The 22,631-nt window shown below is 41.0% G+C and overlaps 2 protein-coding genes across 2 annotated transcripts in view; both read right to left on the reverse strand.

Annotated features, from left to right (window-relative positions):
• Positions 1 to 1,715: 1,715 nt before the first annotated feature.
• Positions 1,716 to 7,313, reverse strand: sdhc (succinate dehydrogenase complex, subunit C, integral membrane protein). Its single transcript, XM_058070728.2, has 6 exons — positions 6,875 to 7,313; positions 6,051 to 6,110; positions 5,875 to 5,976; positions 4,923 to 4,984; positions 4,182 to 4,345; positions 1,716 to 1,923 (listed from the first exon to the last, which is right to left on the reverse strand). The coding sequence occupies exons 1-6, from the start codon at positions 6,889 to 6,891 to the stop codon at positions 1,819 to 1,821; spliced, it is 510 nt and encodes a 169-aa protein (XP_057926711.2). The 5' UTR covers positions 6,892 to 7,313; the 3' UTR covers positions 1,716 to 1,818.
• Positions 7,314 to 9,016: 1,703 nt separating this feature from the next.
• Positions 9,017 to 22,631, reverse strand: part of atp1a2a (ATPase Na+/K+ transporting subunit alpha 2a) — a 54,929-nt gene continuing 41,314 nt past the window's right edge. Inside the window, exons 20-24 of the mRNA XM_058067209.2 lie at positions 14,859 to 15,004; positions 14,651 to 14,781; positions 13,068 to 13,169; positions 12,776 to 12,867; positions 9,017 to 9,336 (exon numbers count right to left, since the gene is read on the reverse strand). Coding sequence (XP_057923192.2) covers positions 9,308 to 9,336; positions 12,776 to 12,867; positions 13,068 to 13,169; positions 14,651 to 14,781; positions 14,859 to 15,004 — 500 coding nt within the window. The 3' untranslated portion in view covers positions 9,017 to 9,307. The remainder of the gene's footprint in view (positions 9,337 to 12,775; positions 12,868 to 13,067; positions 13,170 to 14,650; positions 14,782 to 14,858; positions 15,005 to 22,631) is intronic.

The following is a 22,631-nucleotide window of genomic DNA, read 5'->3' on the forward strand; positions in this document are numbered from 1 at the left end:
TTTTTTTGAATTTAATAATGTATCTCATACCGAAGTATGAGGTGATATGAGCATCCAATGCCATAATGGGTACCATAGTAAGTGTCAATATAGTGATATATATAGCACATCATGACTGGTTCAAGACTCTTCATTAGCAAACATCAACTGCTTGTATTGTTTCTTGAATTGGCTCATCGTTGTGCATTGTTTGAGGTCCTTACTCAATCCATTCCATAGTTTGATTCCACATACTGAAATGCTATGGCTAGCATAACGTAGTCCTAGCATAGAAGTGTTTCAAATGTACTTCTTCCCTGAGATCATATTTCTCCTCTCTTGTAGAGAAGTATTGGATGACATTTTTAGCTAATTGCTTATTTTTAGCCTTATGCATTATTTTAGCTGTTTGAAGATGAACTATATCAGCAAGTTGAAGTATTTGTGATTTTAGAAATAAAGAATTAGTATGTTCTCTGTAGGCGGCATTATGAATTATCCTTACTGGCCTTTTTTGCAGTACATTTAGCGAGTGAAGATTGCTTTTATAGTTCATTCATTTTCTACCACTTATCCTCACGAGGGTCACGGGGGTTGCTGGAGCCTATCCCAGCTGTCTTTGGGCGAGATAGACAAACAACCATTCACACTCACATTCATACCTATGGACAATTTGGAGTCGCCAATTAACCTAGCATGTTTTTGGAATGTGGGAGGAAACCGGAGTACCCGGAGAAAACCCACGCATGCAAGGGGAGAACATGCAAACTCCACGCAGAGATAGCCGAGGGTGGAATTGAACTCTGGTCTCCTCGCTATGAGGTCTGCGTGCTAACCACACGACCACCGTTATTACCCCATATTTCCACGCAATAAGTAAGATATGGTAGAACCAGAGAGTATGTGTCAATCATAGGAAGGTTTTGGCCCTGAGGAAGAAAAAAAACAAAATATTTGGCTTTATTGCAGTCAGAGGGCAGTAAATGAAAGAAACGTGTGCTGTAAGTTGTTGGACTTTTTATTCATCTACTGCATCCCTGGATGTTTCTCCCTGGAAGTGGGTTATGCAGCATTAGTGTCTTCCAACAAGCTAGCTGTGATAAAAACCAGTGCATGTTTGTTTGCTTGAAATCCCCACAGTGCATGTGTTAGTGCACACTACACACAGAGCAGGATCAGCCATTACACCTGGACCTGCTTTTATTCACACTGCAGGAGCAACGCTAGCTGAGGAGGTGCAGCATGCAGCTCTTATGTGGCCCAGTGGGAGGTCCGACCAGGCCCGGAGGCAGGCAAGCAGGCAAGCGAGCAGGCGGGCGGCCAACCAGAATGGAGCATGTTCACACGCACGGCTTGACTTACACCGCCATCTTTTTTAAACACTCTAAAATCCTCTCATATGCATCAACAGCATCTGAGCCATTTACTGCCTGCAGAAAGTCAAATATGAATGGCTGGTTGCAGTGCGAACACACATGCACACGGGGCACTGAACAGTAATTAAAGATGTGCAAAAAAAGACCAAATTACGTAAGAAACATCCTGTAGGAAACATTTCATCTTTAAGTTTTAGGGAAAAACTACAAAAGCAGGGAAGAAGCAAATGTTTTAAGACAAATGTCCAAGCAACCTGAATATGAAAATGGATTGAATGTGGTTTCCCCTGTTCACACTATTACGAAAAGGTCAGTCATTGCAACGCGAGACAACACCAATCCATTTCCACATAGAGCAAGTAGATATAGAATTCTTTATTTAATACTCTGATGCCACAATGGAACATATACATACACATTAAAAAAAAATCCCACAATGCACTTTGACTTGCTGGTGCTGAGCTCAGAGGAGAGTGATGGCGATGGAGGTGATGACTGACAGGCCGATCACCGTGTAGCCGGTGCGATACACCTCTGGGATTTTGAAGCCTTTGCCAATATCCCAGAACTGGTGAAAAGAGGAAGACGAATTTCAGCATAGAAAAGGGGTTGGGGGTGGGGGTGGAGAGAAGAGAGAGACAGAAGACAACTGAGCATACACTCCTCCAATGTTTGTGAATGAAATGAGCCTTCTTGAAAGAAAAACGGGCTGTTGATCAAATGAAAAAAATGAGGCTTGGAGAAATGGAAGTTGTACAATAAAAGCCCCCCACAAAAGTGCAAACCTGGACAATCACAGTCATGGTAAAATGCACTTTATTGAAATGAGGCTTTAGTCATTTTCCTTTTTATATTTATTGGTATAAGTGATAAAGTGCTGTGTGGCACAGTGTGACGTGAGAACCATTTTTAGCAATAATTCAACAACAACACACTTTAAGCTTTGTGTGCAAGCACGATTTATCAAAAGGGCCTGCGTGTTTTTCTCTATTAGAAAGAGATGAATGTGTTGAGATGTTGTGTATGCTGTGTGTGCGCCGTGCATTTACTCATTGTTGGAATATTTATATACATTTGATGCAAGTTAATTCAGCCCGCCCCCATAATAGCCTGACTGGCTGCCTGCACAATAAAAAAAAAAAGAGAAAAATGCTCAGTTTTGATTGATGCCTTCAGAGTCTATAGCAGTGAAATGTATTGCTAACATTTCTACTCTCTTACAGACACTGCAGCCATATAAGTTGAGCTTTATTATGTTTGATCAAATCTGACCATATTGTGCAGGTGTACCTGATCAAGTGTTTCCCCATCAGCCCCCGCCAAGAAATAATTTGTAGCGACCTATTGACCCCTGCTCATAAACACATTATAAATGCATCTGGACTGCCGGTGAATAGAATGGAGCATGAGGGATCGGTGTTGCCAACTTGCAGGACTTTGTTGCTACAGTATAGTTGGCAAGTATTCAGAGCATTCCAAACACATTTATTCAGGAAACGACTCACAAGAATTCTCAACGAGCAACAGTTGCTGCTGTGGCGCTTCTCCGTCTCATAGCCCTTTTCCACTGTGACTGGTTCGGAGCCGGTTCTCAGAGCTTTGCTTTCCTGGTGTCATGGTTCCACAATTGGAACTAATTGAACAAAAGGGGTGTTTTTGGTTCAACTCTGGCTCCAAAAAGCTTGCTGGGCTGAGTGAGCGAACTGTTTACATCATGAGGTGGGAAGGGATAACTTTAAAAAGTCATGAATTGTCTCCAATCGTATTACATTGCAACTCTTAACAATATAAAACGCTATGAAAACATGGATAGAGGAAAGCCGCTGACTCTTGTTTTGAAGGCGTGTCAAAGAAACGGCGAAAGGACCTGCCAATGCTGAATGCAAAATGGCTGCATTTTTGGTCTTTTGAACATATAAACTTAATAAACAAAAGAAAGATCTATGCAGTGCTTGGAGGAGCTCAACAAAGTTTTGGGCTACCGACAGCGCCGTGTCACGACATCAGTACGGGTATGTATAATACCACAATGCAGTACTTTTCCGAACTGCACCGAAATTCAGGCTTTTACAAAAGACGACTCACCCACAAGCGAGACCTAACATGGAGTCCCGGAAGTTGTATTTGTTCAATTTAATACACAGAGCCCAGTTTTTAACATAGAGACCAGCATCAGCATGCTAGCTTGCTATTGCCAAATGAATATAGCCTCGCTACCCTCCCCTTCTCATTTGTAAACCAAGTACAAATGTATCGTGCAACTGAGTTCTGGTTCCATATGTTTCATTTGTTTTTATCTTGCAACGTTCAATCTCTGTTTTAATTATTTTTGCATTTCGTACATACATTTTTGAAACTTTTATATTGATATTTTTAACTGTAAGTAATGTGCAGTGTCAAGGGCTACAGTGAGTTGCGTGTTTTGACTAAAAAATGGTCAACACTTCCTGGTATTTGCTGACGGGAGGTGTAACCCCTGTAATGGAATGACTCGGCTCCTTTGGACAACAGAAATTTAAACTGGTTTCGTGGTCAGTTCAGGTTCTACCCAGCCGCAAACTGAATCTACTACCAACGGCAAAGTTCACTACAGTGGAAAAGGGGGTTAAAAAAAAGGCACTCACAGGCAGCTTGTGACATTAAAAAAACCCTGACATTACTCCACTTTTTTGCAAAAGTGGCATGGCCAATTATGCAAATGTGAAGATAATGCCATTACCATTCCCTAGCAACCCAGCAACCTGTCCCACAACTATATTGTAGTCGTATAGCTTATGTATATGTGCAGAACAACTAGGATGCATGGAAAGTGGGGGCGGGGCTTACCAAATGGCGGATTCCGTTGTAGGTGTGGAAAGACACGGGAAAGGCAATGCCGAACTTGGCCAGGCCTATGAGGAATGGCCCAATGGAGAGCGAGTGGATCAGATCCAGGTAGTGAGGGTAACTTCCAGGCAGAACCAGAGCAGCCACAGCAAAGGCGGAAATAGCTGCAACAAGCACAGTCAATGAAGACAAGCGCTTTGTGGTCCAATAGGAAGCATAATGTATGAAGAGCATGTTGCAAAACGAAAAAGAGGCAAAATCAATAGATCAGACAGCGTGACTTTATTGTCGGCAAACAGAGACGTTTAAATGGGCTTGGATGGAGCGAGAGACTTGTTCCCCTCAGTATGGGATTCTGACTGGCAGATGAGCTTTCTGACCTTTAGAAAAATCCATCAACATGCAAATAAAATTGAATCTTGGGGGGAAAAAAACACACACAAACGCTGACTGATGCAGCGCTGATGCATGTCAAGTCTCACTGCTACAAGCTGTTTAGCCACCCGACGATGACTTCATTTCACGCCCCGCAAACGAGTGAAATGTATTGAACATATTTGTGTTTAGTAAACACTCCCAGTAGCAATCAATAGCTGTGCAGTAAGATGCCCTGAAGTCATTTTTTGGGTCAATGGGGAGCTGACAGTTGCGATAGAATGTTTTTTTTTAATGTTGGAAGAAAAAGTAGTGAAATAAAAAGTAATTTCAAGAAGGAAACAAATAAAAAATAAGAAGTGATACCTCCACTGAGGCCAATTCCAGTTCCTCTGTGTGTGATGGACATCATCATGGGGATGGACCATCTGAAACATAAGACAACACTTTTAGATAAAGATATATTTAAAATGCAAGAATAACACTTGAGTGAAGAATTCCTTCAATCCCACCACAAGAAATGAGACAATAAACAAACACACATTTTTTTTTTTTACCCAGCCTTCCAACACCGATCACCTGTAGCTTGTATTATTGCAGCCTGCAGCGATCACCGCATGCAGTGTAGTGTCTTGGCTCGTATCTTCCTTCCACTTTCCTTCACACTGCGCAGGCATGTCATAACAAACATGCCTGCCGTGTGGAACCTACCGTAATTTCCGGTGCATGAGCCGCTACTTCTTTTTCTTCAACTTTGGACCCTGCTGCTGATACAGCATTGCAGCTAATCTCATGATATCTCTTTCACTTCAGAACTAACTAAATACTGTTCCACTCAAAAGAACAGTCTGACTCACTATTTCATCATACGAAGTACACAAATGATCAGACGAAATGACAAGCCTTTGTCAGTGGTAAAAGATTTCCCTCTCTCTTTCGCTTGGAGCCGGCCTACGTACGTCCACCAATGTACACTCAGTTTCACCAGTGCTATATGTTGCCTTGGAAAAAAAGTAAGTCAACGTCAAATTTATTAAATTTATTTATTAAATTAACTGTTTTTTGTCCTGACTTTTCCCATTTATACATCACACCCCCTGGCCAATAGAAGTCATCATAGAATAAATATAAAAATGTACAAAGAATACATGTGATCAGTATCAGCCACTTTTGCTCATGGATGATCGGTAACGGCAACATAAAACACTGATCGGAGCATCTCTAAAATACAGTTTTAAAAATTAACAGTGGACAAGCTAACCATTTGACACTGTACTGTCCAACAAAACAAACAGGAGCCAAAAATACAAAAACATACTTGTAGATGGAGATATGCGGAGACATGGGCCGGTTTAGTCTGGTATTTTTGGCCCAGAACTTGTTCATCTCCTCCTTTGCTGTTGTTCCCATTGGAGCTGCACTGGAGTGACAAAAAAAAAACCAACTATTATTCAGTAACAGAGCGAGACAAAGACATGTTGATGGTGGACATACTGCCTGAATAAGACACTGCACTGTGGTCTGGAGACGCACACCCCCTGACGGACCAATGTCCTGCATGGAGAAAGATGTGACAGGAGCGTTACAATCGGACTTCATAAATGTTACAATATATCTAACAGAGCAACATAGTAGGATTGATAGTTTATCCAACATACATGGAAGGCAAAAGAGCTGTTCACAACTAAAAATAAACTAGTGGGCTAAACAGTGAAGAAGTGTAAGACACACATGTCGCTGAATTGACATTTTGACAAGTCAAAATAACCAATAAGAGTATACCAATAAAGAAATGATTGTTACAAATTTAACCACTTGCAGAATACGGAATGAAAATTATTGTCATATATTACGAATTCATGTTTACAACATCGCAAGAGTTAAGACAGTGAACAAAGTTCGACATGCATTTCCTTCTAAGGTTAGCTAACAGCCCTAAGGTTTGCTATGTTGGTTCATTCAAGGACAAACCGCACCAACATAACGAGATATAGAGTCGGCACCGGACTGAAACACACTGAACACTACAGAATAAAATGAATAATATCGGCGAGAAATAAAGTTAATTAGTAATTCCCAGCAACAGAATCCTCTTTTTGTTCCCATGCTAGCGTTCGAACAACGGCTAACGTTAGCCGGCTAGCTCCGTGTTGCAGTACCTTCGCGGTGAATAAAGACACCCAAAACGCTACGAAGTCCCAGCTTTGTTTTCTAACAAAATCGGGCTACATATGTGTCTACGCGTCAATGTAATATGCGCCTTAAACTTCAATAAATCTTAGCTAAATTCCGCAATCACTCAGTGCAAATATACTGACCTTAGTAGCAGCGCCATGTTTGACACTGAGCAGAAGTGACGTAAGGGATGTTGTTGTTCCGCCTGAATCGAAAGCGTCTTAACGTCGCTCTTTATATGTTATAAAACATTATGGACACTAACAACAATTGTAGTATTGACGTATTGTAGTATTGATGATAAATTGTATAAGCACATGGCTTTGCAACGGATACTGTTGAAAAAAAACGTAACTTCGAGGGGGCAAAAAAGCGAATACAAACACCTAAATTACCGTTAGAACTACAAATAAGTTAGATTCGTGGTTTATTCATTTAAAATTGGTAATCACAGCAAAAAAAAAATATTTTTCTGACTATGCAGAAGATCTTACGTATTAATCAGTGTAATACGTAAGTGCTTCAAACTTACATCATGCGTTTGCCTTCCACTTAGAGAGCTAACAAGGCTTGCCTGCTTTGGTCAGGTGCGTCTATCATGAGTGATGGAGCGGAAACTTAAGTAGGGAGCAATTAGTTCCACCACTAACTGCACTGCATTATTGATGGGAACCAAGAATAATAGGTCACACAGACAGAAATGCCTTATATGAGCCTGCATTAACAGTAGCTTTATTTGCCTTTGCATTTTATACAGCTAGTGTACATAATTGTACATAAAGTACAGTGTTTCAAATAAACCTGTTACTCTCTGCAGTGGAGTAAATATACAAAGGAATATTCCAGTAAATTGGCTGGTGATCAGTCCAGCGTGTACCCCACCTCTCGTCCAAAGTCAGCAGGGATCGGATCCAGCATACCCCCGCGATGCTGGAGGATTAAGCGGCATAGAAAATCAATGAATGAATATAAAGCAATGTCACTGAAAACAAATTTATAGTGATACAGTAATATTTCACAGCCTTATTTTAAACACTACAAGAGTAAAAACCTGTTCTCTGGATAGAATACTCTGGACCTTTCATCCAGTTATTCCGTTATTACAGGAAGAACACGAGTTGTTGTTGTCAAATGTAATGAGGATAAATAAAACGGAAGTTAAGACAATGCTAAACCTCTGCACTACAATATGGTGTAGTTCATAATCAATATTTATCTAATAACGTGACCAGAAACAATAAGAAAAGAAAAACAATCCCATTACTAATAATGTGCATGTGACAGGGGCCAGCAAAAATATGTCTGAAGGCCCTGGGCAGATTCCATTCATATGGCAACACATACAAGCTGAAATCTGATTGGAAATTTTACTGTTGGGAATAAATTAATATAAGTACATTGAAGGAATATTAGAATTTTAGATGTAAATGTAAGTTGGTGCTTTTGGTAGCTGTTAGGCCAGCAGAGAAGGCTATGCTCGCGTCGACTGCACACCAGTGGTGGCAACTTAGTTTTTGTTATTCATTCCAAGGAAATGATGTCAATCTAATTAACCCGTTGTAGACATCCAAAATATTACCAAAAAGTTATTTGTATAGAGAATAAGCATGACTGAATTCAATAGTTTATCACCTTATTTAACAAAGTGCTGGCAATCTCAATTTTCTTTGGCCCCATGACAGGTTATTCAGCAGTTGCATGCAATAAGAAATGCATGGGAGTCAGCAACGTGTAGGGTTTTTGTTTTGTCATTTGATTTAATGTCGCAATACAACACAAAGTAGATTTTTAGTGCAATATTGTATGACAGTATACAAAAACAAGGCTAATTTTTGGCTTGAATTTGGACAAAATTTTGATCGACTGTCCTGAAAACAACTTTTTTCCCCCCAATTTTCATTGTGGTGGACATGACAACTTACTAGCACTACTATGTTGTCATATAAAATGATGATTGAAGCAGCAAACGCATTAAGATGCAGGCATTTAGGAGTATAACCATGAAAAGAATTTAGCCATCCAAAAATGTATTATACATATGTAGCTGTTAAAATGGAGTATAAAAATATAGTCGAGCTGTTAACGTCATTTGTGCCTGTTGTATTTTTAAAAAAAAGTGTCTCATCCCTCTCATCAAACAGCAGAACGGATGACAGAATTATTCTGCTGGGACTTGATACTGCAAAAGACACATTTTCGAATTAAAAATACCCCCTATCGTTATTTATTTAATTATTTAATGCATCGCTTTTCAGAGTCTCAGGAGGTTAAAGAATGACAAGCTGCATGTGTAACATTGTATTTATTTAGTACATTTTCAACCATCAATAGCCAAAAAAAGGCTATGATGTTACATTATAGTGTATACAAGAGATTTGCACGGCCAAATAAAAGACTATTCTAAAAACATAATCAAAAGCCCATTTTCAGCAGTGATTATTAGCATTGGATCATTTGAGGCTAATCACGTTTGTCAACCTGATCCATGTGGTATTGCAGCAGACAGACAAACAACAGTCATACACACACACACAAAGAGACACACTCTTTGGATTGCCGCTGACGTCCTGTGAATGTTAATAATATGTCTCCTGCTCCACCCAGCCTGCAAAGAGACAAAAGCGACACATGAGCAAGCCTTCATATCCTTTTTGGTATTCACCAACATCTCTTTTGTTTCTCCATTCGCAAACCAATCGCCTTCAAACTCGCCGGCCCGCGACGTTAACAAAGGAGATTAACTGTCATGATAAATTGTTTTTTTTGACCCTCGCTCGCCGGCAGTGAACAACATTCTGAACCTGTGTTGCCAATCTTTGGACCATATCTCATAACTCTTCATCAGCGCAGTGTAATTTCCTCTCTCATTATTTGCTCCTCGTCTTGTTGACAAGCATAATCTGCTTCCTGCGGCGGCACGGATTAATACGTAAACACGGCAGGAAAGCAAGGCAGGCAGGCAGGCAAAAGCTGGTCAAGTCAAAGCAGGATTTGGTTGCAATGATTGTTTTCAAAGTCATGAACGGGGTGCCTAGATGAGAACGGGCGGAATAAAAGGGAACATTTATCGTTGTGGCTTTGTTGCACACTTAAAAATCACGTAAATCGGTCACTCTGTAATACTGTAAAACAGGGGTCTCAAACACGCGGCCCGCAGGACACTAGTTTGAGGCCCCCCCTAGATATGAAAGTTTAATGTTAGTGCGGCCCGCGCAAGTTTGATATGGATGCTGTATGGTATCATGTACACGGAAAAAATTATTACGTTTGATTAATGTTCATGTTAAAGGTTAAATAACTGTTAATAGTTATCCCCCCTATCCGTGTGGAAGTGGTAAGTTTTTGGCTATTTAAGTTTAAAGGAAATAACTTGAAGGCTACCGTTTAGGTCGCTAGCTCTCTAGTTTGCGAGTTAGCACGTGTCTCAAGACCCTGCAGTTGCGCAATATGTTGTAAATAAAAAGAGTATAAATGTGACTATAGTCGTGTTTTGTCATGTCTACAGGGCTCTAATAATGCTTTGTTCATTTTAATCTGAAAAAAATAATTTGTCTACCCACCAACTATATGTGGTTTCTTGAGTTTTTATTATTTGCCATTTTATTATTATTATTATATTTATTTATTACTGATTGATTTTCTTTATTCTTGATTTATTTATTTTTCATCTTATTTTGTGCAGAAAAATAAAAATTAAGATATTTGAGAACAGTGGAATGTTTTATCAGAGCTTTTCTTGTAGAAAAACGGAACCAAAGCACTGAAAAAGTTTGTATATTTTTATGTTTTTAATAATATTAATATATATATATTTTTTTGAAAACCTGATGCAGCCCAGCCTTGCCCAGACCCTAGCTCCAGTGGCCCCCAGGTAAATGGAGTTTGAGACCCCTGCTGTAAAATATTACATGTTATGTCTTTATTGACCGATAACTATGGGGTCTGGCACCCCTGGTTAGCCGGGCTAACTTTTGTTTTGTTTCGTGAACTTGCAGCAGTTCTCTAAAGTATTTTGGAGGTTTGTGTGCGCTTTTGGTATTTGCAGCATTTTACTTTAAGCATTTGTTTTTGATCCTGCAGCGTTTATATGACTACAGCATTTTCATGTTGCACGTGTTTTATGTTTTTTGTGCGTTTTTCAGCCAACGTGTGTGTGTTTGTGATGGAATATGCTTCTGAGGAGTTGATGCTAGGATTCCCTCGCAAACATTGAGTGCTATTTTGTCTGGAATCAAAGGTGGAAGACAAAGTCATCAATCCAAATAATGCTGTGTTGCATGCTGGGAAGATTACTCAGCACTCAGACGCTAGCTCTCGGCTGGGTCCCTGCTCATTGGCGGCGCGGTCCGAGGGTCCTTTCATGAATAAAATATGTGCTTAATAATAACTCTTGAGTGACACTACTCAAAGCAATATGAGCACAAAGTGACATAGCAACGATCTAACTTGCAACGTGACAGAAAAAAGTATGCAAATGACACAATTTGCATCACCGTAAAAGAACAAAAACAGACCGAAAGGGCGAGACAACTGGCATCACAACCACTTTCAAACATCACGCTTTCGGAAATATAAAAATAGCTTACATAGAGTGTTACTAATAATCATCTACAGTTGTGTGAAAAAGTGTTTAATTTCTTTTTATTTGCATGTTTGTCACATTTAAATGATTCAGATCATCACACACATTTAAATGTGAGTCAATGACAACACAACTGTACACAAATTGAGTTTTTTTTAATGAAACGTTTCATTACTAAGGGAGAAAAAGATCCAAACCTACATGGCCCTGTGTGAAAAATGGATGACCCCCTAACCTAATAACTGGTTGGGCCACCCTGAGCAGCACCAGTATCAGCTTGATTTTTTTTGGTAGAGAGCGGGATTCGTGATTCCATTTATCACAGCAAGTCTTCCAGTTCCTGAAGCAGCAAAACAACGCCAGACCATCACACTACCACCACTACATTTTACCGTTTTTACTGAAACGCACTGGTACTTTTACACCAGATGGGAAACATACCCTCTAAAAAGTTCAACATTTGTCTCGTCAGACCACAGAGTACGTTCCCAAAGGTCTTAGGGATCAAGGCTGATTAAGGCTGATTGATTAAGGATGATTGATTAAGGCTCATGCATTAATGTTTTTTTTGTTCAGCAGTGGTTTTTGTCTGGTAACTCTGCCATGCAGATTGTTTTTGGTTTTTACCTAGTGTCTTTCTTACGGTGGAGTAATGAACTCTGACCTTAACTGAGGCAGGCAAGTGAGGCCTCCAGTTCTTTGGATGTTATTAATTATTATTATTTTTTTCATTTGAACATGCATCAGATTACAACTGAGTGCATCACATAATCAGTTCATACACACACACACACACGGTGATGCCTTTCCTTTTTTTGCCGGTGACATAATAATGTATAAAAATGTAACAAGCAATGTTATCCTTTCTCAGTTGCAGCTGCAGGCATACACTGTATATGGAAAAATGTAACTCTTTGTAACTTGTGTTTATGGACGAAAAATACGTTTTCAGTTAATATAAGTGTGCGCCTAGTAACCACAAAATGTCCTAAACCTTGGATCACCTGGATTAATTTTCGTTCCATTCTCAAAAGTGAGATGTAAAGTACTGTCATAAGCACCCACCAATAAGTTACCATGAAAAAGAGTGATTTGTATTCTGTAGACATAAAAAATTAATAATCATTTTTACGTTAGCTTGCCGCCAGGCCCACCTGCTTACTCGGAGACGGTGAAATTCACCCCGTTCACATATGGCTTGCTCCATAGACGCCAATCAATATGTGCTAAGTGCTTGCTAGCATCACTTGAGTCCAGGATGTTTATTTTTCCGAGAACATGGTGATAAAAACCATTATGGTCACGCAGGACGACAGATGCAGTAAAGTTGCTCCCGAAGGAAAATTGGCACTTGCGACTCTTGACACACGACTCCAAACCAATTTACTCTTCTCCTCGTTTATTAACGAGACAAAGAAGTCGAGAAACCGTTTAATCTGGCACTGTCCTAATAACTGCTTACCTCCAGGGTTCCTCCGCAGAATTAATTTACGAACTTCATCATAAATGAAGATGAGGAGACTGTACGGGAAGGCACAGAACCACCACAAGATCCTGAGGAGAGGAGCAGACAAATGAAAAGTGCATAATCCCAAATCCACTGCTGACATTTCAGCATGAGAAGGATAACAGCGTGGGCTTTAAGTTCATCACGACCTTCATTTGTAGTCAAGAATGACAAGCTAATAGCAGCTATTAGGTCTTGAAGAGGTTGTTTTTTTTTCTCAGTGGTGATATTAGCCTGCAGGGCTTACTTAAGAGGGTACATGCGCAGGGCGATGTCCATTCCAGGGCAGTAAGAGAGGAAGGCAGCCAGGGCGGTCTCAATGAACAGGCCAAAGATCAGGATGCGGTTTCTGTTAATGCCAAAACAACATAGTGGATGGTCACTGTCCATCATTTTACAATCAAATGTCAGTAGTTTTATGGGACGCGAAATAAAAGAATATCAAACAAAGCAGTATTGTTAACATTTATCTGTTTTTAATGTGTAACTTATACTTATTACTTATACTTATTTAAACTTATACTTATAACTTTATACCTGACTGCTGTGCCCCGCCCCGCTTTTTCTCTTACTGTGTATTAACGAATGAATGTTGTATTTTGGTGTGTCTTCTACTCTGTTTGCTTGCTTTTATTCAACTCCATTCTTCTGTAAAGTGTCTTTGAGTATTTTGAAAAGCGCTATACAAATAAAATGTATTATTATTATTATTATTTATTAAAAGGCTTTGCTACACATCGTAAATTAAACAACTATCTATATAGTTCTACCAACTATCCAACTATTTATTCATTCATTTTCTACCGCTTTTTCCTCACGAGGATCGCGGGGGTGCTGGAGCCTATCCCAGCTGTCTTTGGGCGAGAGGCGGGGTACACCCTGGACTGGTGGCCAGCCAATCACAGGGCACATATAGACAAACAACCATTCACACTCACATTCATACCTATGGACAATTTGGAGTGGCCAATTAACCTGGGGGAGGAAACCGGAGTACCCGGAGAAAACCCACACATGCACGGGGAGAACATGCAAACTCCACACAGAGATGGCCGCGGGTGGAATTGAACCCTGGTCTCCTAGCTGTGAGGTCTAGCTGCACGCTAACCACTCGACCGCAGTGCCGCCCGTTTTCACTATTAATTAATTCAAAATGGTTGGGTAATAATCTAACTCCAATTAATCTCTTTCAGACACACAAAAATACTAACAAAAATAAATATTTTATAGAACTCCGGTTTCCTCCCACATTCCAAAAACATGCTAGGTTAATTAGCGACTCTAAATTGTCCATAGGTATGAATGTGAGTGTGAATGGTTGTTTGTCTATACGTATGTGCCCTGTAATTGGCTGGCCACCAGTCCAGGGTGTACCCCGCCTCTCGCCCGAAGACAGCTGGGATAGGCTCCAGCACCCCTGCAAACCCTCGTGAGGATAAGCAGTAGAAAATGAATGAATGAATGAATGAATATTTTATAAAGAGTAATTATAGTTTTACATGGCTGGAAGTTGTTGATGCAGACTTCCCATACATCCAGGCAAGATAGAATTGTTTTTGGCCCCATTGTGGGTTATTTTGCAGTTGCACTCCCAAAAAAACTTGCAGAACGTGCACCAGAAAAGTGGAAAGCGCTTTGTTTTTTGAGGCTCGAGCTTCGAGCCACTGGTACAAAAGCTAATTCCTTACAGACGCCTAAATGGGATTTTCCATGTTCAGATTATTTTGTCAGCAAATGTGAATCAAATCAGGATCAGTTATCGCCAAAAGTAATGTGACCAAAGAAGACTAAAATTCAGTTGATATATTGATACAGTGACAATTGACTGACTTCATGCCCTGCTGAAAGAGCGAGTTCCTCCGGGTCTTGCAGATGATGAGGTCGGCCCACTGCACCACCACGATGCTGACGAAGAAGGACGTATGACACGTGAACTCCACAATCTTCCTCTGCTCGTACGTCTGCAGGACCAAGACGATGATTGTGAGCACACTCTTCTGTCTGTCGCTAAGTGTGTTTGTCTGTGTGCCCTCCTCACCCACTGCTGCCCATAGTGGTCCTCCACGTCATTCACCATGCGGTCGTCCCAACTGATGCGGATGCCGATCAATGATCCAGGCAGGAAGCCATTCTCGGCCAAAATGACAAAGTATGTGAAGAAACCACCCAAAGCCTGGATCATACCTAGTGGGGAGCACACACAAAATATTCAATGTCATAATAGTACTTTATATACATGTACTGCAAAAGTGTTACACTGCACAGTCCACTCGCTCTCTCTCTAGCCAGAAGAGCGAGCATGCATGCTTAACCTTCCTCTTGTGTTAGCTTTCTGGTATCATCTTTTTTGTTAGCAGGTCGGTTTTGACCCATGTATTAAATTAGCTATAAAATAAATACACTAAAAACAATAAGTTACCATTAAATTTGCTTCTCGTGTCTTGGTTACAGGGCGGCACGGCGGGCGAGTGGTTAGCGTGCAGACCTCACAGCTAGGAGACCAGGGTTCAATTCCACCCTCGGTGTGGAGTTTGCATGTTCTCCCCGTGCATGCGTGGGTTTTCTCCGGGTACTCCGGTTTCCTCCCACATTCCAAAAACATGCTAGGTTAATTGGCCACTCCAAATTGTCCATAGGTATGAATGTGAGTGTGAATGGTTGTTTGTCTAAATGTGCCCTGTGATTGGCTGGCCACCAGTCCAGGGTGTACCCCGCCTCTCGCCCGAAGACAGCTGGGATAGGCTCCAGCACCCCCGCGACCCTCGTGAGGACAAAGCTGTAGAAAATGAATGAATTGGTTACCTTCTTAGGCTTCCTCATCCATGAAAATGTTGGTTTTAATACTTCTGGTGTGGGCTTGTAGGCCTTTTTTTGTCACTATACCCCTCAATTTTAATTTCCAAAAATGGTAAAATTAACCTCAAAAGAATCATATTAATAAATTATTTTGTTATCCGGCAATTACTGAGGGATATAGAACAGCTTCACCACCAGCAACCTCTTCATCTGACTCGCATCATCTGTGTCTTCTGGATCATACTCCACGTTGTCCGTCTGCTCATCTCAATGGCTATGCTGGTCTGTCCTCTCGCTCATTGGTCCAGATCTTGGTTCACTGTACTTCTTGCCATTCTTTCCATGATCCAAATTGTAAATGTGAAATCAGCCATCAGTCAAATGAGTGAATTCCCCTCACATGTCTGGACATTGTTTTTCTGCTGGTATACTGGAAAACTGGTCAAAATGAGAATCCCCTAAAGCTTACATGATGAGAAGAGGAGCTGGTTGTCACTGTGTTGGTAAATTGTACACTTATGATTTCAGTTTTGGCTCAAAATATTGCTTTATAATCACATTATTATAACCGGGCCGAAACGGACCCTAACAATACAGTGGTCATCATTTCAACCAGACCATTTTAAAATTTAAAAAGAGTTTCCTGACAAAGTCAAAAAGCCTTGATGCAATAAACAAATGTTATGTGATTCTTTTTATGCATTAAAATGTAAAACGGGTCAGCGCCGACCCTAACACAAGAGGAAGGTGAAGCACGCTACAGCAAGGACTTTTTCCCCACTCCTCAATTAGACCTGCTCCCCTGTGTTCCCTGTGCCCGGACACCCGTTCCCATATGTTGTGCATTCCAGGGTGCACACTGGATTGCCAACAAGGTTTACACAGCGCTACACAGCACACATGAGAAAGACTTACCTCTGTCAACAGCATGCTGTCATCCAGTGGCGCCGAGCCAAAAGAGGCTGATGACACCTTTTGTAGCACAGACTGAACAGACTGAACCAAATTGCCTGGTTTGAATGAGTATGTATTTGTATACCCATTTTGTGTGCCATAAAAGGGCCATCATGTTTATAATTATGGTGTTTGTGCACTGATTAATTCTGCCTTTGCCCAACAGAAGTGTTATAGTACAATACCCCTGTTAATATTTATAGGGGGTACCTGGGGGTATTTAAAGAGACGGTTTCTGCCCTGTTACTTTGTTGGGAGTAGGTTAGAAGCTAAGTTATTAGTAACATTGCTGGTTAAATCCTACTGGATTTAAAAAAAGTTATACTGTAAATAAGAAAAATCATCAGTATAACCAACAGTTTGTGATGAGAGTAAATGTACTCATCTAATCTGCATACTATGACGTCACCAGGGTCAGACTTTGTTCGATCCCTGTCTCCATGGTACCATCTCATCCAAATGACTGATCCGCTTGTGATACTTTTCCTCATCTCTTGAGCACACTCAGAGGCTGCACAACAACACACAACAAAAGTTCCTCCTGCACTAAAAGTGCTACTTAGTGTCTGCATGCTCCCATATCAATACTGAGGCGATCTGTGTTTGAAAGCAAGTATCCACCAATATGGTTACCGTGCTTTTTCACTGATATTGTCTGATACCGATCGGTGGCCGATCGACCGGAGTATCCCTTGGAGGTAGGCCTAAAACAAGATGTGCATTGGTTTAGTTGTCAGAATTGTAGGCTGACACATCTACAGGTACTGTAGTATGTATTGGCGCTGTATGCTATTGTCAGTAGTCCATGTTTATTGCCTGAATGAACATGATACAGGAAAGGCTCATGATTCCTGGTCCTTGGATTGTTAGCCGGCCGGCCCATGTTTCTGATGAAAATAAGCCTATGCCTAGCTGACAGTCCAAGTCAAGGAAACATGGATTATTTGAGATGAATCTAACCATTTCAATCAACTTCCAGGTCCTACCTTTGACTTGCAGTCTGGCCCAATTTTGACATTGCGATAAAAAGGGTAAAATTTAAGGGCTGTCTCGAGGGGTCAAAACAGAGGACAATTTGTGTCAGCAGAGTGTAATTGTTCATTTCACATAGGTTTCATCTGGTACCGATAATGTTTGATCCAGGTCATATCTTGTACCCTTTTTTGGGCATCTGGCAAGCCTTAAACAGTGGACAATTTGTCTGGCAGGAGTCATTGAGTGCTTAGTAAGATGTACTTTCTATCTGAATTCAGTTTTATTTTTCCTATGGCCACATGCATCGGGGGTCCTTATCATATCTGTGCATGTTTGTGTCCACATTATATGACCCAGGGCTCAGGTATTGGTATCTTGATGGTTTGACCAAATTACCATTACCCTAAACATGATGTTACATCATAAATTGCATGATGAATTAGCATTATATGTCTTAATAAAGACACATTTTGCGGTCTGGATCTCTTTCATATGCGCAGGTGTGCCTAATCAAGTGGCTGCCAAGGGTAATTTTGTGATTTTGGAAAAAAATAAAAAGTGCAATCGCATTTGCATGTCATTATTTGGCAGACAGACACTCTTAGCCAAAGTGATGAGAGGCAAAAATGCTAGAGATGGAGTGGAAGAGCTGGAGTGAGCACTAAATAGAAATTCCGCTCAATGAAAAAAAAAAAGAAAATATGGAGAATGAAGAGCAGAAATATCCCTGCTGTGAAGGGGAATAATTGAAATGAATCTAATGTAATCAACTGATTTGAGTTAACCCATTTAGCATCTTCTGGAAGTTTGAGAAGTTTGCACCCTTTAAACGACATTTTATAAGAAGAAATTAGCAACAAATTAAATCACTTGTAAAAATTTAATTCATGACATATATCAGCATTCATCACCACTATTGTGATAAATAATCACAGGTAATGATTTTGATTTGATTTTGAATTCCACCTTGACTGATGCGTTTTGCCGGAGAACATATGCATAAGGTTAGGACTTCATGGGCAGACTTTGCCGTTTATCTTCACAAGGGTTACCGGAGTATGCTGGAGCCTATCCCAGCTGATTTCGGGTGAGAGGCGGAGTACACCCTGGACTGGTCACCAGCCAATCATAGGGCAGAAACAAGTAACTGACATATTCATTAATTTGTTTTCTACTGCTTATCCTCACGGGTGTAGTGGCGGGTGCTGGAGCCTATCCCAGCTGTCTTCGGGCGAGAGGCACCCTGGACTAGTCGCCAGCCAATCACAGGACACATACAGACAAACAACCATTCACACTCACATTCATACCTATGGATCGCCAATTAACCTAGCATGTTTTTGGAATGTGGGAGGAAACCAGAGTACCCGGAGAAAACCCACGTATGCACAGGGAGAACATGCAAACCTCACACAGAGATGGGGGATTGAACCGAGGTCTCCGAGCTGTGAGGTCTGCACGCTAACCACTCGACCACCGTGCAGCCAGTAACTGAAATATTACAAACCAAAATGTTAATTACAAAAATTCCAGTGTGAACACTAAGCCAATTACACTAAAGTGAATAACATCCATCCTCTTCCAGTTCCACTGGGACACCAAGGGACACCGAGGCGTTCCCAGGCCAGTTGTGAGACACCAAGAGGCACCCGGACTACATGCCTCAACCCCCAATTCATGACTATTGCTCTGGTACAGCGGTCGTATTATCAATGCAAACATTGCGCCAAATTCACACTGCAGTCTTCCTTCACTCATGAACCAAATCTGGAGACACTTCAGTTCGCCCACCTGGGGAAATACTTCATTCCCAATCCGAAGGGTGAATTCCACACTTCTCCGGCTAAGAACCATGGCCTCACATTTGGAGATGCTGAGTCTCATCCCAGAAGCTTCACACTGAGCTCCGAGCCGCCCCAGTAAACACTGAAGTTCACAGCCTGATGACACCATCAGGACCACATCATCTGCTAACAACAGAGATGTGTTCCTATGGCAGAATCTGACAGAATCTAACAGAATCTGTCACAAAGGGCAGTTCATTAAGAATAGGCTCAACTTACTGCTGGCATTGCAAACAACCGGCACGTAACCGATGTGCCACCAACCGCGACTCCATCAGCACCACACCACACCACGTCGTCGGTCACCATGGTAACATGCCTTTTCCAAGTGCCCAAAGGTTGGGCAAATTCCCATTCACTTTCCAATACTAAAATACCTCCAATACACTTCCTGTCACTAAGGTTTGACAACAGTCAAACTTCCTCTACAAACTCAGGAGTCTGATGCCCCCGTAGTGGAAACACACCCTCCGGTCACCCTTCTTGAAAAGAGGGACAACCACCCAATGCCAATACAGAGGAGTTTTCTGACTACCTTGCTACTCAACCACAATTCCCAAGCACCGAAAATCTTTTTTATTTTCCGTCCATTTCAAGTAACCACGATTAATCTTCTCATTTAGATGTTGTTCAAAGTGAAAGCGGATCAGTGTTTTACATTGACACACTTTAACACTGCTCCGAGAGGGCAGAATATTGTTTGTCTCCCTTTTTATGGAGGCTGACGTTGGCGCCAAGCTGAATTTAAGACCTCCTCTGTTGCAGCATGTCACTCTCCATCACATCACCTACAGATGCTGTAATACTTTCTGGTTTTGGTGACACGACGAGCTCCTGCAGTATGCCTCCTCTTGGAAGAGACGTGTGTTCATCTTGAAACCGTATGCCATCCAGCTGGGTCCTGCCATCTTCTGACCTATTTAAAAGCCTATGAAATGTTGCCATCCTTTCATTTTTTTTTTTTTTTTACTATTGGCACGCCATGTAAAGCCAGAGAGATAAAAGACATCAACTGAAGGGGGCTGCAAGCAGGAAACGAGAGCAAGATTAAGTGGAGTATAGTCGCTCTCTATTTGCTGTAAATGTCAGGACAATAAGAGGAGAGCTGTGTGGAACTCGCCGGGAATGGGCATGAAAAATCAATTTCACCACTTTTTGATTGGAAAGAAATTTGTCAGTGGTGTGACATTTAATATTTACATCAACAAGGTTGGGTTGTTTAGCCACTTTGTCTCAAAGCAATGGAGGTGTAATGGGATTTCCTACTTGGGAGCAACCAAGAGGGTACAATTAGTTCAGGTCCACCTTGTTTGCTGCCAGAATAAACAATAAGAGAGTCAAAGCCCTCACATTTCAATAAACATTTTAACTGTGCAGAGTACCTCAGCAAGGGTATACAGTGCAAAGTATACATGCATATACATAATAGGGGTGTGAGAAAATATAGTTTTGGTGACATATCGCGATACTTCGTTCCACGATACTATATCGATATTAAAAATTATCACATACTACTGTATTAATTGGCCCTGTACCCTAGAAACCACCCATGAATGATACGGGAAAAGGCCGAAATGATACTGTGTCAAAGCCCAGGGCAGTGATACTGATAAAATATAGAGTTTAACCATGTCTAGTATCAGCCCCCGTAGCTGTCCACTCAGAGCGTGCTGCTCTGGTATCGTGCCCGTGAAACAACCAATCAGAGAACAGCACACGAGTGCTTAGTGCCTAGTGCTTCTCCAGTCACCAAAAAACCCTAACTTGATTAATGGAACTTTAATTGTCAGACATTGATAAGATAAGACTGTTGATAAAATATTATTGTTGAAATATTTTTGCAATTGTTGTGTTTACACTGTTTAGATATAATACATGTAATAAACTGAACATTTTCTGGAAACAAAATGGTCTTTTGATTAAATAGTACGTGATAATAAGCTCATGATTAAATAGTATCAGTCGGTCTCGGGCTGATACTGACACTTGGGGGCATGATACCTGGCCTGATACCAGACAAACCATGTGATAACCTATAAGTATGATATGGATATTTTTAGGCATTTATCATTGACTCTATATGGTATTTATTCAAGTGCAGACACGGCAAAGGTTCATTTTTGATTTTAATTTAAACCTCCGATCGTTAGGTGGCAGCACTTTCAGTAGTCAATTAGACAAGGACGTTGAACGAGATTCACGAGTGAAACGTCCTCACACATAAACACAGTTCAACATGGCAGAATGCCAGCACATAACAGCGGCCCCTGCGGCGTACAAGGCTGAAGTGTGGACACATTTTGGATTTCTACAGAAATTGACAAAACCCATGCCGTTTGTAAAATGTGAAATAAAGTATTCGGGAAACACGACAAATCTGCGAGTTCACTTAGCGAGGCACCATGAGGACCTGCCGCTAGCAAGCAATGCCAAGGTCCTTTTGTATACTATAAAAGTAGTACTGTGATATTGCAGGTATTTTGTTTTTCAAATTGATATGACTATTTTGTTAAATAATGGTTATTTCAAGCATCCTAAAAGGACTTTTTACTGATGTTAGTTACTTTGTTCCACAAAAATGCTGTTCTGATGGTGGATAAGTCAGGGACTGTATACTCTGCATTTTTTCACAGCTAATAGAATGTGAACATTTGAGCAGGATCTTGAGACATAATTTGATTTATTAGTTTTTTTTTGTAAATTTAAAGCTGGATGTTAAAGCTTTATTTATCCAAATGCTACACTTTAAGTTTTTACAGAGGAAAGTTTGTGATACAGCATAATATACTGTTCTAATGGAATAAAAATGTGTTTAGTAAGTGCATATTGCTGGTGTGATTCAGTTTTTCCAGGAAATAATCTTTAACTACAAGAAAAACAGAAAAAAATATGGCCTTGTTAACAGTATCGTGATATACGTCATATATGTCACTAGCATGTCACGTTGACCACATGCTAGTGGAAGACCACATTGCACGAGGAAGAGGTCTGTTGAATAACAAAACAAACAACCCATCCAAATGTAGGCCCGCCCAGGGATCACACATACTTGTGGGTCCAGCCAAAATGGCTTCTTATTGGAGGGCAGCGGGGTGTGTGGGGATGCACGGGTGCACTCAGGGGCTAGGGGTGTCGGGGCCAGGTGGGTTGGCTGGCAGGGTTGGTGGTGTGCTTCGGCAATGTCCTGGGGTTTTGCTGGGGTGTCCGATGTTCCCACTCTTCTTTTGTTGTTTTGTCTTATG

Source organism: Doryrhamphus excisus, linkage group LG11, assembly GCF_037039965.1.
Source record: "Doryrhamphus excisus strain RoL-2023G ecotype Guam linkage group LG11, RoL_Dexc_Guam_v1.1, whole genome shotgun sequence".
Classification (NCBI taxonomy): Eukaryota; Metazoa; Chordata; class Actinopteri; order Syngnathiformes; family Syngnathidae; genus Doryrhamphus; species Doryrhamphus excisus.

What these genes read in the sequence shown, in the direction of transcription:
- sdhc (XM_058070728.2), bottom strand. An exon ending in CCGCATATCTCCATCTACAA is followed by an intron (nt 4,985 to 5,874) that starts GTATGTTTTTGT and finishes CTTATGTTTCAG; the next exon opens with ATGGTCCATCCCCATGATGA. An exon ending in TGGAATTGGCCTCAGTGGAG is followed by an intron (nt 4,346 to 4,922) that starts GTATCACTTCTT and finishes TGCTTGTTGCAG; the next exon opens with CTATTTCCGCCTTTGCTGTG.